At 36.9% G+C, this 22170-nt stretch overlaps 1 protein-coding gene across 5 annotated transcripts in view; it reads right to left on the bottom strand.

The window, feature by feature from the left end:
* Nucleotides 1-1268: 1268 nt before the first annotated feature.
* Fyb2 (FYN binding protein 2) overlaps nucleotides 1269-22170 on the bottom strand; it is a 95742-nt gene continuing 74840 nt past the window's right edge. The window contains exons 10-20 of one of the 5 annotated variants that reach the window (XM_047564961.1): nucleotides 22028-22142; nucleotides 21899-21939; nucleotides 20066-20126; nucleotides 18937-19035; nucleotides 17328-17356; nucleotides 15482-15542; nucleotides 10394-10492; nucleotides 7611-7704; nucleotides 4429-4585; nucleotides 4290-4323; nucleotides 1269-3975 (exon numbers count right to left, since the gene is read on the bottom strand). In XM_047564961.1, coding sequence (XP_047420917.1) covers nucleotides 3954-3975; nucleotides 4290-4323; nucleotides 4429-4585; nucleotides 7611-7704; nucleotides 10394-10492; nucleotides 15482-15542; nucleotides 17328-17356; nucleotides 18937-19035; nucleotides 20066-20126; nucleotides 21899-21939; nucleotides 22028-22142 — 812 coding nt within the window. In that variant the 3' untranslated portion in view covers nucleotides 1269-3953. Of the gene's footprint in view, nucleotides 3976-4289; nucleotides 4324-4428; nucleotides 4586-7610; nucleotides 7705-10393; nucleotides 10493-15481; nucleotides 15543-17327; nucleotides 17357-18936; nucleotides 19036-20065; nucleotides 20130-21898; nucleotides 21940-22027; nucleotides 22143-22170 lie in introns of all 5 variants that reach the window. The other 4 variants (XM_047564954.1, XM_047564965.1, XM_047564972.1 and 1 more) reach the window with 4 other exon arrangements.

Raw genomic sequence — 22170 nt, 5'->3', positions numbered from 1 at the left:
TTTTAAAGAAAAAATATTTTTTTACTAAAGATTTTTTTCCCTTATTTCCTAAATTGCATAAGTTAATGGATGCTTATTGTAGGAAATTTGAAAAGTATAGGAAATTTAAAGAAACCAAAAGAAACATCAGTAGAAGTTTATACTCATTTTTCTCTTCCCTATTTTTCTGCACATATATTAAAAGTCATTCTGAAGATGTGCAGGGAAGGGCCTGGTTAACAAAGATGTTATTGTCATCTCAGAAGACCAGGATTTTCATGGTGGTGCTAAGATGGGGGAAGGAAAGATTTTGCTGGTATATATTAAGATTGCTAGAGGTTTGGATCTTGAATGATCCAAAGGCCCAGGTGTCAAAGACTTAGTCCCCAGTCAGACGTGCTATTGGGAGGCCTTAGAACATTTAGTAGGTGGGGCCTAGTGAAAGGAAGTTAGGTCATAGGGTGTACTCTCGAAGTGAGTATTGGGACCCTGAACCCTTTTCCTCCCTCTCTGCTTCCCGGCTCCATGAGGTGGGTAGCTGCTTCTGCTATGTGCTCCCACCATAATGTACTGTATCACCACAGGCTCAAGAGTAGTGGGGCCAAGTGACAATGGATGTTGAAACCTCTAAAACCATGAGCCAAGGTAAACTATTCTTTCTTAAAAGTTGATTATCTCAGGTATTTTTTTCACAGTTAATGGGAAGCTGACAACATTTTTTTAATGGACCAGTGTTATCCTCTGTTAGGATTAAGAATCTGTTCTATCTTACCTGACAGAATGGTGTTGTCTTTACTATCTTTTAATACAAAATTAAAATAGAAACTCAGTCTTTGGTCTTTACTTTGAAGCTTTATGGTAGTTTCTGGGAGACTGAGAGCATTGACTGGGCATCACTGAAGTGTTAATTATGGTGTTTAGGTTTAAAAACTTTGTAGATCAATAATATGAGAAAATTAGTTTGATTTAGAGAAGGAAAGAAATGTGGCTGTTTTTGAAATAGAAACAACCACATTAAGTGTTGATAGAATACAAGCAATTATTCTAAAAACATGTCGGTAATAATTGGGACATAAATGTATATTAGATCAAGTGGTTTCTACTATAAGAACATTTAATGGGTTTTTAAAACTGAATAATTTTTATGCCTATGTAAAAGAAATTCTCGAACCCCATCCATTCTTTCGAGTCTTTTAAGATCTGAATTTTAAAAATGTAGTTTTTGTTTTTAGCATCTTCCAACTTCAGATGGAAATAACTTAGTATGGTAACACTTATACAGTATTGTTTATTAAGGATTGTAGAACACTTCTACTTAAATTATGTTACAGCATAACATCACTGTAAGGTAGATGAGTGTTTTTAGCTCCATTTTACTAATGAGGGAATTGAGACCCAGAGGAGATGAATCACTGAATTAGAAGAGGCTCTGTGGTAAGGTAAAAATGCAAGGGCCATCTGTATCTCAGTTCAGATTTAATCCCACTGCCGCTCCAAGATTTAAATACTTCATTGTTCAGTGAAGTGACTTCTCTTTGAACAGGACTACTGCTCGAAAGGAGCCTAGCTGTATACTCACACTCACTTCCTTGCCCACATGCCATAATCGTCCTCTGCTGCAGTATCAACTGCAGAAAGTCTTGGACTAGAAGGTAGGAGAGGCCACAAGTGCCCATTACTGGATAGTAAATTTAATTCAGGAGTTCATGGACCCTAGTGCAAGCAGAAATAAATTACTATCCCTTTGTATGAGCCTTAATTTCATCTCCTGAAAAAAAGTCTTGGAGTCATTCCCTTATTATTATTCTCAACTGACTGAGAAGTCACCAAGACAACATGTCTCCTTTATCTCTGATGGGGCTCTTGTACTATGTACTTCAATCCTTGCTACCCTCAATTAAGACTTGATGGCCTTTTCCTTAGAATATTGCAAAAATAGTCTTTTCCCCCTGTTATCTATCATCTATGCAATTGCCTCCTGTTATGGTTTGGATATGAGGTGTCCCTCCGACCCCCAGACTCATGTACGAGACAGCACAAGAGAGTAAACAATTGGGTTAGAGCACCTTGACCTAATCAACGCATCAATCTGCTTGACTGATGGATTAACTGGTGACTTTAGGCAGGTAGGGTGTGGCAAGAGGAGAAGGGTCACTGGGTGCATGCCTTTGGGGCATATATTTTGTCTGTGTGAGGGAGTTCTCCCTTTCTACCTCCTGATTGCCATGTCCTGAGCCACTTTTGTTCCCCACGTGATGTTCTTCCACCATGATGTTCTGCATCACCTTAGACTTGAAGCAATGGAGTTGACCATCTGTGGTCTGAGACCTGAAATCTTGACCATCAAATAGACTTTCCTTCTCTAACATTGTTCTTGTCAGGTCTTTAGGTCAAGTGGTAAAAAAAGCTAAAACACTTCCCTTTCCCCAAACATGTGGCATTTTCTTCCTGCTTAACCCTTAAGTGGCACACCACTTTCTAGAGCAAAAGGCTTAAGCATGCTGGGTTGCATCCTAGCCCAAACACCCTGCTTCCCAGCAGTCTTCCCACTCCATTTGCCTTAGATGTCTTCATAGTCGCCAGAGCATGGCATTCTCCATCTTGTGCTTTATTTCAAAAGAGCGAGCTTCAGTATCACCTTTATAATGCCTTTCTTAATCCTCCAGCCATTTCATTCATAATTTTAATTATGCTATTGTCAAAACTCTGAACAATACAAATACCTTTGATTTCTTTCTTTTAGAATAAACTTGGTCTTTATTAAAGCAAGTGCCATTTAGAACATGCAAAAAAATACGAAAAGAGTGTAGGAGCTTAAAAAATAGTCTCAATGTATAAAGCAAGAGGCCTTGTAACCCTTGTATCCTTGAAGGCCAGAATTGCCCTGCTTAAAGAACTAAGGAAATTCTCCAGTATTTCAGTACATATAAAGCCACTTATATAAATGCTATATATGCATTCAACTGTTTTCAAATCTCACTGACATGCAGTGCACATCAGTAAAAAAAAAAATAGAATCATTGTTTACAGCTCTGCTTTTTAATTTCCATTTCATCTAAGTAAAAATACTGAATTCTATTTGAATTAAGTTTTGGAGCATAGACAAAATTGTCCTTATTTTAGGCAATAATATTTTAAAGTGAGATAGCACATATTTTTTAGATTTTGTTAAATATATTTAGAAACACCTTTAAATGATACTAGTTTAACTTAAAGTTGTTTTTCAGCAGCCTATTCCCAAAGGAAACCACTGTTGAATAGCATTGATCAGATTGTTTTTGTGATAAAGTGAAAGGACACTTACACCTTGGTTTTTTTAAAAAGATTAAGTCAGAATTGTTTAATGTATCTTAAATTTGAGTATATGGAGGATCTTCATTACCAGAATTTAATTGTACCAAATTTAAACTATAATATCTAGAAATTACAAACTTTTGTATACTAATATTAGAAGCAAACCAGCCTTCTGCACAACTGAATAGTCTTGATTTCCAAGTTTGGATATGACTCATTAAACAAGTTCTCGCATACACAGTTCCACATTTTCTCAAACCAGCAGTGAAAAAAACATTGAAAGAGAAAACTCTTAGGCGTAAAATCAACAACTAAGTGTTGAGGTTTTCTTGTTTTTTCTTCCAAGAGCCCAACAAAAGTTTCCATAGATTCCATCTCATTTTGGGGTGTGGGTACCAGGGACTGAACTCAAGGGCACTCAACCACTGAGCCACATCCCCAACCCTATTTTGTATTTTATTTAGAGACAGGGTCTCGCCGAGTTGCTTAGCACCTCACTTTTGCTGAGGCTGGCTTTGAACTCATGATCCTCCTGCCTTAGCCTCCCAAGCCGCTGGGATTACAGGTTTGTGCCACCGTACCCAGCGATTGACATGTGAACTGAAACTGCTGCGAGGCAGGACTAAGACGCTAGGATCCCCTCTCAGTTGTGCAGCCTTTCCCTTCTGATCTTGACCTTTCTATCTGGACCAATCTTGATGCCTAGGAAAAAGAAACACATTTTGAAGTAGAGGCTAATAGAATAGTGAGGAGGAAATTTCTGCAGAATTTTCTTACCTAGTTTCATATTTTCATGTTCCTTTAAAATATTTATAAATACAATCTATATAGCACTTTGATAATATACTCAGGAGACAGTAATAAAGTCTCTCCTAATGTTTCCTTGCAGGATAAAGGAGCTGTGTATTTAATTTTTCTGAGTTTCAGTAAATTCAGTAGTCTTTCCTTGAGACTAATGCACACAATGCCATATTATTTATAACTTACAATTTGAAGTATAAAATTAAACCCCTTACTTGAAATCTAGATGTTCAATGAGTACATATCCATCTATAGAAAAAAAAAAACACTGTTACTGATCTGAAGTTTTTAGAGAAAAAAAAATTTTTTTTGAACAGTGATTGACATTTATGGGCAATTACCCAGAAAGCTTACATTTCCCTTTAGAATTGCGACATATCACTAGGTTTTGTTCAGTGGTGTCAATGACTTCCAGTTCTTCTCCAGGAGTTATTGGCAAATCAAATATTCCATTTCTTGAATTACTGGAACATGCCACCGCTCTGTTGATGACGATAATTTCTTTGTCATACTGAAATGAAAATCACTCATCAGACCAGACTTACACAGTCATTGTTCTTTTTCACAATAACAGAATTAATGAAGGATATGATATAGTTACCTCAAAATTAAGATTCTAGATATTGATTAAAAAACCCCCAAGGGAAAGAAAATAACAGGAAAGTAGATGGTGAAAGGAAAGTCATTTTAAGAAAACCATAGCAAGATGATAAATATGACATTTGGCATGGTTATATTTTTAAAATGTTCACGCACCCATTGTCTAATTTTACTAGAGTGGGATCCTGGTGGAAGAGAAAGCTGAAACCTGAGTATAAATGAAGTATCAGGGACAGCATGCTAACTATTAGGTAATAAAGTTACCTCCAACTCAGGAACGAACATATTTTAAAACACCCAAGTTCTCTGTGTAGTACCTTAGAGTTTATAACATTCTCACATACTGTTCATTTATAAAGGGCACTCTTATGTCTCCACATACAAATTCTTATTAATGTTATTGAGTGCCTCCTTCCATTCTCATGAGTATTCTGAATTTGGGTAATAAATCGTATGATGATACCCTATACCAAGAGGTATAAGCTAGAAGATGAGATTTTTCTTTTGCTAACAAAGTAATAGCATCTTGATAACTGTTCTTGTTATCTCAGGGCCACTGTTTACTGTGAGTCCACAATGATCTTTAATATATATAATTTTTTTTTTTACGTGTTGATAGACCTTTATTTAATTTACTTATATGTGGTGCTAAGAATCAAACCCAATGCCTCACATGCTAGGCAAGCGCTCTACCACTGAGCCACAAACCCAGCCCCACATAGTGATTTCTTAGAATACAAATCTGCCTAGGCCACCTTCCCACTTACAAAGCTCTGAAAACTCTCCATTATTTTGGTGGCGCTGGGGATTGAACCCAGGGCCTTGTGCATGTGAGTCAAGCACTCTACCAACTGAGCTATATCCCCAGCCCAGATCCACATTTCCTAGCTAGACATTCAAGGCTCTTGGCATGCTGTCATTCCCCATTGCTCCATATCCCCTTTATTGAAGCTGCATGCAACTATATGATAATCCTTGAATATTCTGTATACTTTTCATATTTCCATTGCTTTGCTCATGCTGTTTTTTTCTTATTAAAATATTTGTGTTTTGACCACCTCACCTAATTTTATGACTACCATGTATAATTTACTGTTTGCTACGTATTTACTCCTATTATAACATTTAGTAAACTATTTTAAGAAATGAAAATAAAAGCCTTATTTATCTTTATACCATAAATGCCTGGCAGCAATGAGGTACCCTGTATTTTGTAATTTGAGCTAGATAAAAATTATTGAAGTACTATCGTCTTTCTAATGGCAACTACGAAAACCCACTACAGAAAAAATGGAAGAACAGAATTGTACACATATATAGGAAATGGAATTTCTGTTCCATGTGAGACAGTCAAAAATATGAGGGAAAAAAGCCTTAGATGGTATTTAGGAATCTTCTCAACACGTAATTACTACACTATTGTTTTTCACCTGATCAAAGAACATCACAGTTTGCAGTAGATAATTTCAGATAATTTCAGATCACAACTTCTAGATATAGTAACCGTAATCAGCTTTGGTTCAAGTGGAATTTAGGAGTGATTGAAAGATTTGTGTATATACCTATTTTAGTTCAGTTCAAAAAACAGTTTGGATGTTTAGGTAGTCTTTTGCTCTGCACATGAAGAAAAATAAGATAATCCTTGCCCTCTAGGAGTTCACAGTTTATATGATGAACTTGTAATTATAGTAAACTGGAGGTTGTTCAGGGCCACAGGTCAATAGAATGATTAACCGGGAGGTGCAGGCAGGGCTTCCTGGAAAAAGATGATGCCTCAGCTGTACCTTGATAAATGAACAAGTTGCATGGAGAAGTAGCAAGGGTGTGCCTGGTGACAGGAGTAGACCATGTAAGTGCCTGGAGGAATGGACTCCAGGTGGAAGTCCACTGAAATGCAAGGACAGACTGGCAGGAAGTTGAAACCAGAAAAACAAGCAAAGGTCATGACGCCAAGAGCCTTATACGTCACCCCTCAAGAAGTCTAAACTGCATCCATTTGATAATGGGAAACTTTAGAAAGATTTTAGGTAGAGCAGTGACCTAGACAGATTTTATGAGCAGAATGCACATATTATCTCTCAGCCCACTGTCTAGCACTTAGATGGTGTTAAAATATTTTTCTTAATAAAATTTTACTTTAAAATACGTGAAGCAGAATTGTTTGAATTTTAGAATGATGCAATAATTTCCAGGACTCTTGGTGACAGAATAAGATATCAAACACATTCTTGCCTCCCTCCTTCCTCTCTCCCTTCAGTTATCACTCACTCGTTTGTGCAGTCATTCACTTACTGAGCACTGGGAGTTTAGTTTTTCATTGGGGACTGGGAACGAACTTGATAAAACAATCTCTGTCCAGAGGGACTTGGGAGTTTAGTTCAGGACAGACCCTGGCTATAAACAATGGATCACTATTACAACAGATTTGTAGATAGTAGAGATACAAAATGTGCCAAGGAGTGACTTGACTTGGAGCTAGGGAAGAGTGGATGACATCTGAACAGTTCATAAAGAACAACTTTTTTCCAGGTAGAGGAACTAGTATGTACAAAGGCAGTCAATATAGAAATATGTTAGGAAAATAAAAATAAAGTATTGGTGGAGCAAATTTCTAGGATCTTTAAAAATGCACATTTCTAGCCTGGCGTGGTCAGGCACACCTGTAATCCCAGTGGCTGAGGAGGCTGAGGCAGGAGTATTGCAAGTTCAAAGTCAGCCTCAGCCCACTTGGTGAGGCCCCTAAGCAACTTAACGAGACCCTGTCTTGAAATTAAATGAATAAATAAAAAGGACTGGGGATGTGGCTTAGTGGTTGAGTGCTCCTGGGTTCAATTCTTGGTACCAAAAATAAATAAATAAATAAATTAATTAATTAATTAATTTTAAAAAAGGTAAAATTAACTATTGCTAATTTTTACCTTCAAAGGAAAACATACCTGAAATCTTTCTCTAAAAAGTTTTTCTTCTCTTCCCATTCTGTTCTTTTCTAAGTTTTGCTTCTTGGTTCTGAAGAACTTTCTAGGAGAAAAACTGGCAAGAAACATGCAGGTAGTCTACAAAGTCATTCTATTTCAGGACAAATTCAGTCATAACTAACTTTGTGTATAATTTCATATGAAATCATATATGTGTGTGTTTATATATTTATGCACATACCTCCACTAGAGCAGATTGTCAAAACAACCGAAAAGGGTTAAGTAAGACTAATTACTTTTCCCTGCCATTGAAAAGAAAATTATATACACTTTGTGTGTGTGTGTGTGTGTGATGTTGGGAATCAAACCCAGGGCCTCGTGCATGCTAGGAAAGCACTCTACCACTGAGCTACACCTCCAGCTCCATAATTTTTTTTTCCTTTTTTTTCAGTACTGGGGATTGAACGTAAGGCCTTGAATATACTTAGTGCTCACTCTACCATTGAGCTACATCCCCAAACCTAAAAAATGTTTTTGATCACAAAATAAAATGGAATAAAATCAAGTTGGTAGAGGATGGTTAATGGGTATAGGAGCACAGTTGGATAGGAGGAGCACAGTATGGCTGGTTGACAATTAAGCATATATTTCAAAACAGCTAGGAGAGGATTTTTAATGTAATCAACACAAATGATAAATGGATATGCCACTTATGCTGATCTGATAATTATGCATTTTACAATATACTGAAATGTCACACTATACCCCATAAATATAATTATTGTGTCAAAAATAAAAAATCGAAAAATCAGATTGATCAGACAATTTAAGGTGAACTTCTCTGAATCAGACTTGGAAGCATAATTAACTTTTTTTTTTTAAAAGAAAAAATTTTAAGCTTTCCCACTCAACTTCAGATTATTTAATAGAAACAGAAACAGTGAGTAAAGGGCTTACAGGTTATGGTTCCAACTTTTCAAACATAATTGGGGAACCACAAATCTACATGGCTCAAAGAACTATCCTGTTTGCTGAATGGGGAGACAGATAGAATTAATAAAGCAAAATTCCATCAAACGATCAAGAATGATAGCACATAAATGTGGGTGAATTTAATATAGCAGAAGCTGGTCACGGTCTGACTCCTTCCTTTCTCTCTTTTCTGCTTTGCACATGGGATTTGGTTTTGCTTCTTGGGAGATTAATATATTGACAGAATGAAAAGTCACCAAGGTCTTGTCAGTGCTGTTCTGCAGTGTCTCTGACATCTGTTTCTTTACAAGATTACAGTCACTGCCACATTTCAGATTATCAGCACTTTTGACCAGAAACACCATTTTCTTATTCCTGTTTTACAAAGTCCATCTGTATACCTGCTTCCGTGGCCATCTTTCAGAAATGTAATTAATCATGCTGCTCTTTTGCTTAAAACCTTTGAATGTCTCTCTGCTGCCAACCAGAAAAGTCCAGATCTGCTCCAGTCTACCTTCTCAGCTTTGCGAGCTGCCCTTTACCCTACATATTCATTGTCTACTGGTTCACCTTAGAAAGTGGACTGCACTTTCCCTACTTTATACCTGGATACCCTTGCCAACTTCTCCTAGAACTTGCCATCATCTTTGATTAATCAAAGCATGATAAAAGGGTTGAACTCAGAAAGCTTTTCCTATTTATTGATAGAATAAGTTACAGTAGAGACCATTTTAAAAGGATCAAAGAGCACATAGAAATTGGCACCTCTCTAGGATTAGTGAGAGCCTATCACATTTTCAAATTTATTCAGCTGAAAGTAAAAACACACTATTATGTCAGTTATAAAATATAAAAAAGCACTAGAAAATTATTTCCTTAGGACTTATTTGTAATTACCAACATACTAAAAAACTTTCTTGGGAGAGGAGTCAAATATTATGCTAATATTTCCCTTCTTGGAATTCTGTTGTGCTATACTATACAAACATTTTAAAAGTATGAAGTTTAAGGGGAAAAGGTTGCTTTTCTAGTCTATGAATACATCTTTCCAACTGGGGACAAATAAATTACATCAAGTCTAAGTCCAAGGAAAATAAATTTAAGGGCCACGCTTTGCTATCCTCTGAGCTTAGATTTGGTACCGACCAATGTCTGACTCTTTGGGGTGCCCCAGTGAGACTTTCCAGACAGGTTTCCCAGAGCAGATAGACCACACAGTGTTCACAGCTCGCTGACTATTTACCAAGGATTTCTCCAAGAAATTTGTTAAAGTCCCTCAGATCCTGCCCCATGTCTTAACAACTGAGAAGAAGGGAGCACAGAGCTCTAGGTAAACCAGAGTCTGGTAAAACCACACCTCTTTCAGTGGGCAATGGAGAACTTGCATCATCTGAATCAAGATTAGATCTTGACTTGATAAGGCATTTTTTTTTTTTTTACAATTTTTAAAATAATTATAGAATTGTATTTTAGGAAAATTGTCTTACTGTATAATACCTAGTTTCTGATTTTCTCCAAATTTCACATATAATCTAATTGGTGTTTTCTTTAAGTTCTACCTTATGGGAAGAAAGTTCCTATAGCTTAAAAGGAGACTGAAATTTTTCATTCTTTGATAAGGGCTAACTTGAAATCTTTCTTCACTTCCCATTCACCAAAAGTAAGGGAGAAAAGGATAAATGTGTATGGGACTTGACATTTTTTAAAATCTTTTTCTTTTAAGTGCTTTCAATTGCACTCAGATGAGGAATCTGAGAATCCAATTTAATGACTTGTCTAAGGTCACCCAGCCCAGTAAGAGGTGCTGCAGAGAAGCTGTCACGTAAGTGCACCTGTGTTCACACCTTTCTGATCCATCAGCACCTTTCTTCTCTTTTTTCCCCTTTGGTATCAAAAACTTGGGCTTCCAAGTTTTCATTTTATCTTCATCTCTGAGGAGAAAAATATTTTGAACAAGTAAATTAAGACTAAACTATTAAACATTTATGGAATTATCAATACTTTCTGGGCAATTGTTTATTAAAGAAAGATAAGCCATTTAGAAATACATTTTGATAACCTATGCAAAGCCATGTGGTAAATATGTTAGGCTTTGCAGATCATATCATCTCCATGGCAACTATTCAACTCTTGTAGTTTTATTTATGAAAAACAAGTGGCAGGCCACATTTGGCCCACAGGCCATTGTGTGCTGACCCCTGTTCTATAGTGCTCCAAATTCGAAACCAGAAGCAAGAGATCAACCTGATTATAATCACAGTCTCCTTTCTGAGCCTGTTTCTTTGCCTTTAAAATGTGAATAATACTAAACTTTGCCATGACACAAGTCAAAACCAACTAGTGTTTAGCATTTGGGGTCAGGGCAAAAAGGATGCAGGAAAAGAAAGGGTATTAGAAGATATCCATTTGAGCACTTCAGTGGAAGGTGGTCTTCTGGGCGTTTTATATGTTAACTCATTAGTTTTTTAATGGTAGGTACTACATGAGTCCTTTAGTCATGCATAAGGTTTACAAAGAAGAAAATGAATGATCAGAGAATTAGGTAACTTATCACAGTCATAGAAATAAGCATAATCTAACCTTAAAGCACCCATTTTTTTCTCAACATTTTGCCACTTTTAAAACAAGAATTGAGATCATAACTGTGTGCATACAGTTTTGCATTGTTTTTGTCATTATGGTGTGTTTATCTGTATCACTGGAAACTATTCACTATATATTCAGCATATATTTAAATAGCCATGTTGAATATTATAATGCACTTAGCAAATTACTGTATATTTGGGCATTTTGGTTGTTCCAAATATCATCTTCTTATAAATTGCACCAGAATAGATATTTTCATGCATGATTTTTTCTTTCATTACAGCTAATTGCTTGAAGGGAGTTACTGGGTTAAGTGAAGGGAATGATTTCTTTATTTGTTTATTATATTTTATTTTCCACAGTGGGAATAGAATTGAGGGGTACTTATTGACTGAGCTACATTCCCAACTTTTGAACTCTTTTTATTTTGAGACAGGGTATCATTCAGTTGCCTAGGTGGGCCTCAAACTTGCAGTCCTCCTGCCTCAGCCTCCCAGATTGCTGGGATTATAGGTGCACCTCAGCCTGCCTGGGCTCTGCTTCCCTATACATATGAAACTCAATTCAGATCTAAGGATTAAGTGTAAAAGGCAAAACTCTGAAATTTTTGAAAGAAAATATGAAAGACTATCATGCGATCTGAGAGTAGAGAAACATTTTTTAAGAGATATGTAAAGCAACAATCATAAAGTGTAAGCTGATAAATTTGAATACATTAAAATTAAGAAATTCTATATTCATTTGAAGACTGGAAATTGAAAAGGCATGCCACAAAGTGGGAAGATATTTGATATAACTGGCATAAAATTGACGAAGGAGTTGTATTCAGAATAAATTAAGTCTATAGATGAACAAAAAAAAGACCAGCAGCCCAATAGAAAAGCAATCATGTGCAGAAGGAAAGACATTAGTGTGAATAAAGGGATTAGAACTTTGGTAGTAGTATGTCTTGTTAGTAATGAGGGTAATGCAAATTAATACTACAATGTGACACTATTTTGCACACACTAAATTGGCAAAAATTGAGAATGCTCTCTGTTCTAAGTGTTCATGAGTATGTAAAACAATGGGAACCCTTATATGCTGAGTAGAGGTCATAAATTGGTACTACCATTTGGGAAAGGAATTGGCAATTTTCTAAGGAATTTGTGTTCCCCATATAATTTGCATTTCTTCCCTCTTCTGCATGCATCTCCTAGGAAAAAATGTTGCAAACATTCATATGAAACAATAGCTATGGGAATATTGACCATGAGTTCCCCAACTTAGGAACTACCTCAGTGCCTACCAATAAGAGAATACATAAGTTAATTTTGGAATATATATAAATTGAATCTTACAAACAGCAAAAATGAACGAATTACACTGGCAATAAGATGGATTTGAGTAATAATAGTTACAGTGTTCTATATACAGCACAACACCATTTTTATAGTGTTCCCCAATCTAAAATAAAACTTTTTATCATAGTTTGATAAAACTATTTTTGTTTTTATTATAAGGGAATGAAAGACACAAAAGTTAGGAGAGTGTTTTTCTGGAGGGTGGGAATCAATGAGATAGGTTAGGGACTGTGCATATGGTAAAAAATTTACTTCCTAAGTACAGTAATAGGTTCAGGGCAATTTGCTTTTATGCTTTACAACTTACATATGTTTCAAGTTCTCTTATGATTTTTACAAATTTATTTTTCCAAAAAAAGAAAAAATTTCATTCTTTCTCTAACTTAATATTCTAGGGTCTTCCTCCACCTCATACCAAATGACATTCCCTGCTTAGAACACCCTCTTTCCTGACCTTTATGACCCAGGACACCTTCCCAACCAGTTTTCCATTGACACAGTGCCTGAGCCACTGCCCTGCCCGCAACTCCCATCCTAACCTCTCCTCTTGCTCCCAGGCTCCACCTATGTGAATGGTACCGCTCTCTCCTGCATCAACTTGGCACAGAGACTTTTGATCTCACAGACAGAAATGGCTACCTATTATGTGCTTCCAGATTATTTTGCTCATTTTTATAGCAAACCCTTGTTTGGTAGTTAATTTAGTGAACTATGTTTTGGCATCAGGCCACATGATACAGATCTGAAAGCCACAGACAGTCACCAGGTCAGGGAGTTCCTAGTCTAGAGAAGACAGTCAGGAACACACCACTACAATTATGAGAAATATGCTCTGATTTAAAAAAAGGGGTAACTAACCCAAATAGATAAAGTCAGAGAGGGGTTTGGGGGGAAAGCAAAGTCTAGAAACAGTTTTAAACAGTGAAGGAAAAATAGCTAACCACACAAAAATTATCACAAAGTATATTTCAGGTAGAACTATTCTTCTGTCCTTTTACATTCTCACCTCTTTGGAGAAGAGGTATCTAATCTAAATGAGTATTAACCATCTCCTAACACGTACCTTATATCCACTTTAAAATATCCTGTTTCAAATCAGCCAAATTCTAATGCATAATTATAGATCTATTTTTATTCATTTACTTATCTAATCAGACCAGAATAGGAATCATATACCCAACACCTAGCACAGTGCCCAGTACATATTGCATGCTTACTAAATATTGGTTGAATGAATTAATGAAGTTGGAACAAATGTGAAGGTTTAGAAATGCTGGACAACTTTTGACTTCAAGAAACTCCCAGTAGTTTAGTTTGGATGGAACACTGGAATGATGGGTGAGTGTGAAGTGCAGGTGAGGGGTCCCAGGGGCTGGGTCATGTATGAGTCTATGTCTTCCTAAGCAGTGTGAACTTCCTTCCGAGGATAACCCCAAACAGTTTTAAGCTGGCAAGTGTGGGTTTTGTGACACACCTTAGAAAATTTGCACCTTATATAATTTGAAGAATGGCCAGGCCCAGTGGTGCATGCCTGTAATCCTAGTACCTGGGAGGTTAAGGCAGGAGGACCTTAGGTTCAAAGCCAGCCTCATCAGCTTAGTGAGGCCCTAAGCAACTTAGTAGACCCTGTCTCAAAAACAAAAAAATATATATATAAAAAAGGCTGGGAATGTGGCTTAGAGGCTAATTACCCCTGGGTTCAATCCCTGGTATATCATCATCATCATCATCAAGTTTGGAGAAGGAACTGAAATAATGAAGGTTAAATGATCACACAGGGAATTTCTTGTTGGAATAATCCATTTGAGAAGCAGCAAGGGTCTGAATTGTGTCTGTGCAGTGGGGAAGGAGAAACAGGAATGACTTGAGATATACTAAAAGAGAGGGGTGAGGAAGACCGGACACAAGAGGAGGAGGAGTCAAGGATAATGCCTAGGGTTTCGCGTGGAACAACTGTGTTTACTGAAACAATCATTAACAGAGTAGAAGAAAAAGACAAGGTCTAGATGGGAAGGATTGACATCCTGCATTATGATGTCCATTCTGAGCTTCAATGAGAATTTTCCTGGAGAATTGTTGAAGTTCAGGAGAGAAATCTGACCTCAAAATGTATATTTTGAGGTTGTTGACATAATGATTATAATTGGAACCCTTGAGAACATTCAAGGACATAAAGGAAGAATAGAACTGTTATAGAAAATCTAAGGAGCACACACTATGTAAGACATGGTTGGTAGAATTAGAGTGCTCTCTTTCTCTTTCACACACACACACACACACAAACACACACACACAATACATACTTATTAGAAGCAGGCAAAGAAGAAAGAAATAACAATAACATGGAAGCCAAGAAAAAGTCAGTATTCCCACCCCCACTTTGGTAGACGACATTATAAACAGTTTAAGAGTATTGAGAAGCCAAGTAAGAAAAGTATCCCATAGATTTAACAAAGGAGTTATTAGTAACCTTACCAAAGTAAGCTCACTGGTAAGATAGAGACAGAAATGTAATTTCAGTGAACAGGGGAAGATGAATTGAAGATAATCAGAGGTGACCTCCATTTCCAACCATGGGTTGAGAGGAAGAAGACTAGTAACAAATTGCTGGAGAGGGGACACTGAGTTAGGATGATTTCTTTCTCTTCTTTCTTTTTTCTTTATAGTTATTTAATTCTTGAAAACAGAGGTTGTGTCAATTTTTTTTTCTAGTCTGCATGCTACCATCTACATAGGTTATTAAATAACTATGTCAAGCCTCCAGATCCAAAGATAAGAAACAAAGACAAATTCCAGAGGTCCACTGCCTCTTGGGTCCCTACCACTGTTGGATGGCCTGCTTTTTATCATTTTTCCTTAGTCATGCAGGACATGTTACTCTTCCTCTGGTCCCCATGGATCAGGAAAGGTAGTTCTCTGAACATATTTAAGAAAGCATCAGGAAACAGGTCAGGTGGCAGCAGGGATGACCAGTGTGGTGAATTAACTTACTTTGACTCTTTTTCACTTATGTCCACATCATCATAGATGATAACGTCCTGAGACCTAAGTTCTAGGGTCAAGATAGGATCAAAATTGTCCATTATCAGATATGTTTTATACAACCTTTGGCTTTCCAAATTACATAAAACTACCCAATTACCTGAGTGCATCCACAAGCCTATTTTATCAAAATCTGATTATAGATAGTCTGGAACAAAAAGGTTCTCTTTTGCAAAGAAATTCAACTGAGGTATTGACAAAATAGTGAGATGTCCTATTATTTATTAATATCAATATGATTTTATTCTCAGTTCATAAAAATATGAACTTGCTGGAAGAATCAATTTTAGATGAGTTTCCATCTTTCTGGACCTGGAAAAAGATTTCTACTAGTAGAGGGCTGCTTTTCTTAATTCCCAAAACAGGGAAAAACCAAATTTAGTAGAATATTAATGTTGATTTTTTTCTTTCATGAAATCTTTTAAGTCACACTAATGGGAACTTTTTCTTTTTAATAATAATCATGCATTACATTGATTCTTAGTATATAATCATAATTAGACATTTTCAGCTTATAATATTTATAGTTTTTGGCACCCTACATAGGATTCCATGATTTTCCGGTGATTTCCATTTGAACAAGTTTGAGCCCTTTTGACGTAATTATTCATAATTTATATTCAATTATTTTAAATTATTCATTACTTAATTTCTTCAATACCTTTAAATATGGGTAGAGGTACAGGTTGACTATCCCTTATTTGAAATGCTTAGGAACAGAGTTTTGGATTTCATATTTTTTTGGATTTTGGAATATTTTGCATATATAAAATGAGATATATTAGTGATGGGACCCAAATCTAAACTCAAAGGTTATTTTGTATTTCATATGCACCGTATACACCTTCCCAAAGGTAATTTTATACAATTTTTTTAGTATGCCTGCTTTTTGACTACAACCTGTCACATGAGGTGAGTGTGGAATTTTCCACTGTGACATCATGTCAGCATTCAAAAAGTTTCAGATTTTGGAGCATTTCAGATTTTTGAATTTTGGATTAGGAGTGCTAAACCCAAGTCTTTCTGACTAGGAAACAGAATTCTAAGTTGACTTTAAAAACACACACACACACAGATTATATGTTGGGAAACCTGTGATTTTACAGGTATATGGGTTATTTAGATTGGCAAACTCATATTTGTGAATTATAACATACATTCAAATTACTAGGAGTGAAATCAAACTTGCCATATAACAAGAGCCCATGAACAAAAACCAGTGAACAACTAAACACATGGCCTTCCTGTTGGCAAATTCAGTGTTTGAACATGTGTTGGAGCACTGTCAGGCAGGAATTAACACTGGTAATTTCTGCAGTGTTTTAATGGCAAAGCAGACAATAGTCCAAGGACCCATTCATGATTTAGTTAGTGTTCAGGCTGCAGTGTGATCATATTCAATTCATTATGTCTTAATGAATCAATTTGGCTATCAAATGCACCAAGAGGTACGTGGTATAATGCAAAATGCATGAGTTTCATAGTTAATAGTAAGAAAGACCTGGGTACAAATCCAATTTTTGTCCCTAAAAAGGGACAAAAACATCTTATTTCTTTGGGATTTTAAGAGGAAACCATCTATTCCCAGTATGGTATGTGGTATTATTACCCAAGAAGTGTTTCTTCTTTCCCAAAGAAAGAAATACTATCATATGATATCTTTGATTTTGATGGGCCCATTTTTCTTTGAATGTGACTATGCAGGAAGGAAGGATTACCACTTCTCTTCCCTTGTCCCTGAATATTCCAATACTGAGTACTTTTGGTCAGTAACAAGTAAATAAATGTCACTTACCTAAATCAGGCAGTGAAATGGAAAATGCACTGTTGGTTGACAAAAGACACAGAAAGGTCAAGTGGAAGAAAGCCATGTTCATAAAGGTGAGCTCAACTAACATTGATTACTAGGGGTCCCAATCCAGATGATGCCTCTAGCCAAAGATGTAAAGCCAACCTCCTGCAGCTTTGTTCTGATCACAGACACCCCCAAACCTATTCAAAATGAGCAATCCCCACTGAAGGCCAGTCCTCCATTTCCTACCTAGATAGCCCCAGACTGCCCCACAGCCCTGAGCATCTCCATCCACAGAATTCTATTTCTGTCTACTAACCTTCTAAGAGGCCACCTGGACACATTATGTGTGGGTAAGTATTGGCAAGGGAGAACAACCTACAAATGAATTAATGGGACCTTCTACAGACACTGCATCCTGCCTATGTTATTTAAGCCAAAAGGGGACTTTTAGGGAGAAATCCAGGCCAGGTAGAAATGTAAGAGGGTGAATGGCTAAGTGGGAAAAGGCACATGACCCAGCTAGATTGTTCGGTGCACTTCGCATCTCACCATTAAGGAGATAACATGGAAAGAAGTACCTATGTATTTTAAGCCTTCAACTTAAATTCAGCCCTATGGGTATGTTTGGAACATGCTTTATGCACTAGGCCTTTGTGGTAAGTATATGAAATTATTGGATCCACAGTTTCTGTCCTGAAGTGGCTTGGAGTTTTATAAGGGAGACTAAAAATAAATTAATAGAGCATAGCTCTTCTGTCATAATCAGGACTACAATATATGAAACTCGTGTTCTGAAGGATCTCTTGGTAAGTCTAGCTCCAACTAACAATTGGACTGAAACCACACAAGTTTGATACTTTACCATTTAAAAGAGCTTCAGAATAGAAGAGCATAATTCCTAACATAGGTAATGGTCCTAGTTAATTATTTTACCAGCCCTCACAAAATGCAGATCAGTACCTACATCTGAGAGTCATGTCTGGAGACTACACAATTCCCTCTTCCATTGACGCAGGAGGGAACTGCACCCCGGTGATACGAATGGAAGTGATTTGCCCCTGGTTGCACACTGAACAAATGGCAGAACTGAAACCAGAATCCAGAACCCTAGTCTCTTTCACTACCAGTGAATTAGAACCTCCTCAAAGACCGGCAGTTAGCCTAAGTCATCCTTCGAGATACATGAACTGTTCATTTGAATAGTTCATCTCCCCACTCCACTCTCAAGGAAAACAAATTACACTTGGAAGTGTAGACAAAACTGTTGGAACTTGTAGGGTCAAGACAGCATAAAAGGACATAATTAATAACGTAATGCTTAGCAATAACAATGTGTGTAGATACCTAGGATGATGATGGAAGTTTCTGTTCTGGGTCTTGCTTGTCTAAGACTTTCCCTCTATCCTTGTTTACAATCTTTTATCATCAATTTTTTTCCAAAGGGGCATGCCACTTTCTCATTAGCATCACGAGGGCAGTTGGCCTGGCCTTTGGTTTTAGTTTCTGACACTCATTCCTGTTTCTGAGAACTGGGTGGAGGACCTCAGCCTGTGTGTCCACCAGGCCAGCACTTAATCCCTCCTGAAGAGAGTGAAAAGGGACTCTTTACCTTACATTTTCTTTAGACTTGGTTTTCTTCATTTTAAATCTACCCTTTTCCTTTCTGAAGAATTGTTGCAGTCTTTTAAGTGCTTCTTTTCCATCTAAACTAAGAGGAATCAGAAGATAAACAACATGGCATTTGAGAGAGTCCTGAGATGAAGGCTGCTGTAAGGAGAACCAGAGGCTTTGGTCCCATTTCCAGAACACCCCACTCAAGGAAGGGGAAGAAAATGTCCTTATCAACTACTCTGCTTTTCTTTGCTTAGATTCTAACATGAAGTAGCACACACCAGTCAACCATGAAGGGAGTAATTACATTGCAGCACAAACTTTCATCCACCCCCAATAGTGTCTATTTTTGCAGAGTTTATGGAGCAAAATCTTTTTTAGAGGAGAAGATAATGGAAGCCTAGACTATAAGCTGTACTAGAAATATAGGAATTTCTGGGTCCTGAAGTTCACAGTGCTGACTTTCAACTTACTTAATATTGCAACAGTGGTGATACACTGACGTCCAGTCAATGATTAAAATTCTCCCAATATCCTTTTGGGGTTTGTGAGAGGGAAGGGAGGGACATGCTAGCTGAGGATTCCCTTTCCTTCAACTTTCAAACTTCTTGCTATTGACATTTCACTTTCTACAATGTGTCCTTTATAACTAGATGAAAAATAATGTCCACTGGAACAAATATTGTTCTTGGTAACAATGAATTACTAGATATTAAATTAATCCCAAGTCCCCGAGACTACTTTGTAATGCACAAAGGCAAAGGTAGATTGTAATCATTGATTTTTTTTTTCCTGGAAAAGCAACTACAGAATTGAAGCAATTTTGTTGATATTTACTTCTCCTTTCTTACTTATTTTTTTTTTAACACAGTATCATTGTTCTTTATTCAGGGAAGTAGACATTTTCTCAAAAGAGAAAGCACTGTAGTTAAAATTTGTGGTAAGTGATTCTGTATAATTCCAACTATCCTATTCATCACAATGTTGTATTCTAATCACTCACCACCACTTTCTATGTGAATCCTCCCTTTAGTAAAGAGTGGTGCTGGAGTCAGGGGTCATTTCTCTTATTTACTGAACCAACAGGAAATACCATTGGATTACAAAGCCAACAAAGAGAAACTCACTCTATTTTGGGGTAATTGCTTTTTGTTTTATAGATGTCTTCATATATTTCTTCACAATTTTCTTCTGAAATTAAAAAAAATCATTATAATAGTTCAGATTAATATTTAACAAAACATTGGGTCTCTATTAGGTGTCAGGCATTTTGATTCTTCTTTAAGTAATTTGTAGTGTAACGTAACCATGTTTTTATAAGCATATAGTAAAAATATTTAAACTTCTTTAAAATTATGTACAAATGAAAATTAGGACTCACTTCCAACCCTGATTTCATGTCTGATCTGATTTAGCAAAAGTTAGTTTATCAAAATTGCTTTCTTTTACCCTCCCTTCTTACCGTATTTAGCACATGACAACTATAGCCTTTTAATCATGAGACATTGTGCCGAATGCTGGGGAAATAATGGGAAACCAGATACTTCTTGAATAATCTCTTTGGTCTAAGCATGGCCTTAGTATCCCACAATACATAAGCTTAATACACACAGATATCTGTTGATTCTGCCCTGGCAAAACAATCTAATTGAAAGAACATTGAATTAAGGGTCTGATTTTGAGGTTCCACACTTGACTGTAACACAAATGAGCATAAGGAGTCACTTAACTCTCTCTGTGCCTCAGTTTCCTTTTTAAAATGAGAGTATTGGATATACTTTTTTCTAAGGTGGTTAATCCATCTAAAGTTCTAAGATTCCAAGAAGAAACTCAACCAGGGTAATATTTGATTATCTCTACCCTTATTACTTTTAGTTTTTTTAATTTTTATTTTTAATTGGCAAAAATTGTAGATATTTACAGTGTATACCAAAACACAATGGTTTGGAAACCATATACATTGCACAGTAACTAAATCAAGCTAATTAGTATATCTTTCACTTCACCTACTTATTTTTGTGATGAGAACCTTAAAATCTATTCTCAGCAATTTCTAGGTATACTTGTTATTAAGTGAAACGGTAATGTTTTGATTTTTATACAGTAGATCTCCTGAACTTATTCTAATTAAAAATTTGTATCCTGTGACTAATACCTCCCCATTTTTTTTCTATCCATTCACTTTTCAGCAGATATATATATTTTTAAATATAACATTATTCTAGGGGCAGAGGAAACATTGAGTAAACAGAAAGTAATAATCTAGGAGGGAAGACAGTTGTCAAAGAGCCACATAAATATAAACTTAAAAGTGTGGCAAGTGCTATGAAAAAGATGTCCCTGGTACTCTAAGACTACACACCAAGAATATTCCTGGAGGAACGACTGAGCCGAGACCAGAAGAAAGATCAGAGTTACTAAGGCAAAGGATCTGGGCAAAGAAGAGGGGTCACTGGTTTACTAGGGGCCAGCACTCATCATAAATATGCATTAATCCTTGCGACAGTCACATAGAGTCACATCACCCTCAGGAAGGGGTGGCATCTGCAAACATCCTGCAGTGGGCGTTGGGCAGTCATGGAAAGCTGAAGGAAGGCTTTCACGCCTGATATCAAGGGGAGGCTGGAGAGAGCATGAGCTGAAGCCACATGGTCTATGTTCAGGTGGATCCTAAAAGTGCTGGGAAGTCATGAAGCATTTTAAGTAAAAAAATGTCCTCTAGTTAGACTCACACTGTGAAGGGATCAGGAGGAAAGCCATTTCAGTGAAGCCGCTTATTACCACAGGAATGTCCTTTCCAGAATCCTCACCGGCCCGAAAGGCACTTCCAAGCACACGTCTTGGGACCACTTCTCTTAGCTTACCCTCACCCCTCCCAACTGGCATCATTAAAGATATGAACAGGTAAAATAGAAGACACCTGGTGGCTGGCGGGTTCACAGCGGTCTTCCCACACTTACCGCTATCTGAGGTGAAAGAACTGGAGAAGTCCAACTTTGGTCTGTGAAAAAGAGAACAAAGGGCAATAACCTGTCATGCCTTCAAAGCCTCATCTCGCGCTTCTTGCTGAATGTCAGGAACGTACTTACACATCTGTCCTAGGATACTCCACATCGTCATAGGTCTCCTCCGGGAGGGGGCTTGACTTAAAGGCACCTGGGCCTGGGGTTTCTCCTGTCACCTCCAAAGCCTCCACGTACCCACCTGTTAGTAAAACAGAGAACCCCCCTGA

The sequence above is a fragment of the Sciurus carolinensis genome, chromosome 1 (assembly GCF_902686445.1).
Source record: "Sciurus carolinensis chromosome 1, mSciCar1.2, whole genome shotgun sequence".
In the NCBI taxonomy this organism is placed as follows: Eukaryota; Metazoa; Chordata; class Mammalia; order Rodentia; family Sciuridae; genus Sciurus; species Sciurus carolinensis.
Note: the sequence above shows the minus strand (reverse complement) of the source record. Positions and strands in the feature narration are given on the sequence as shown.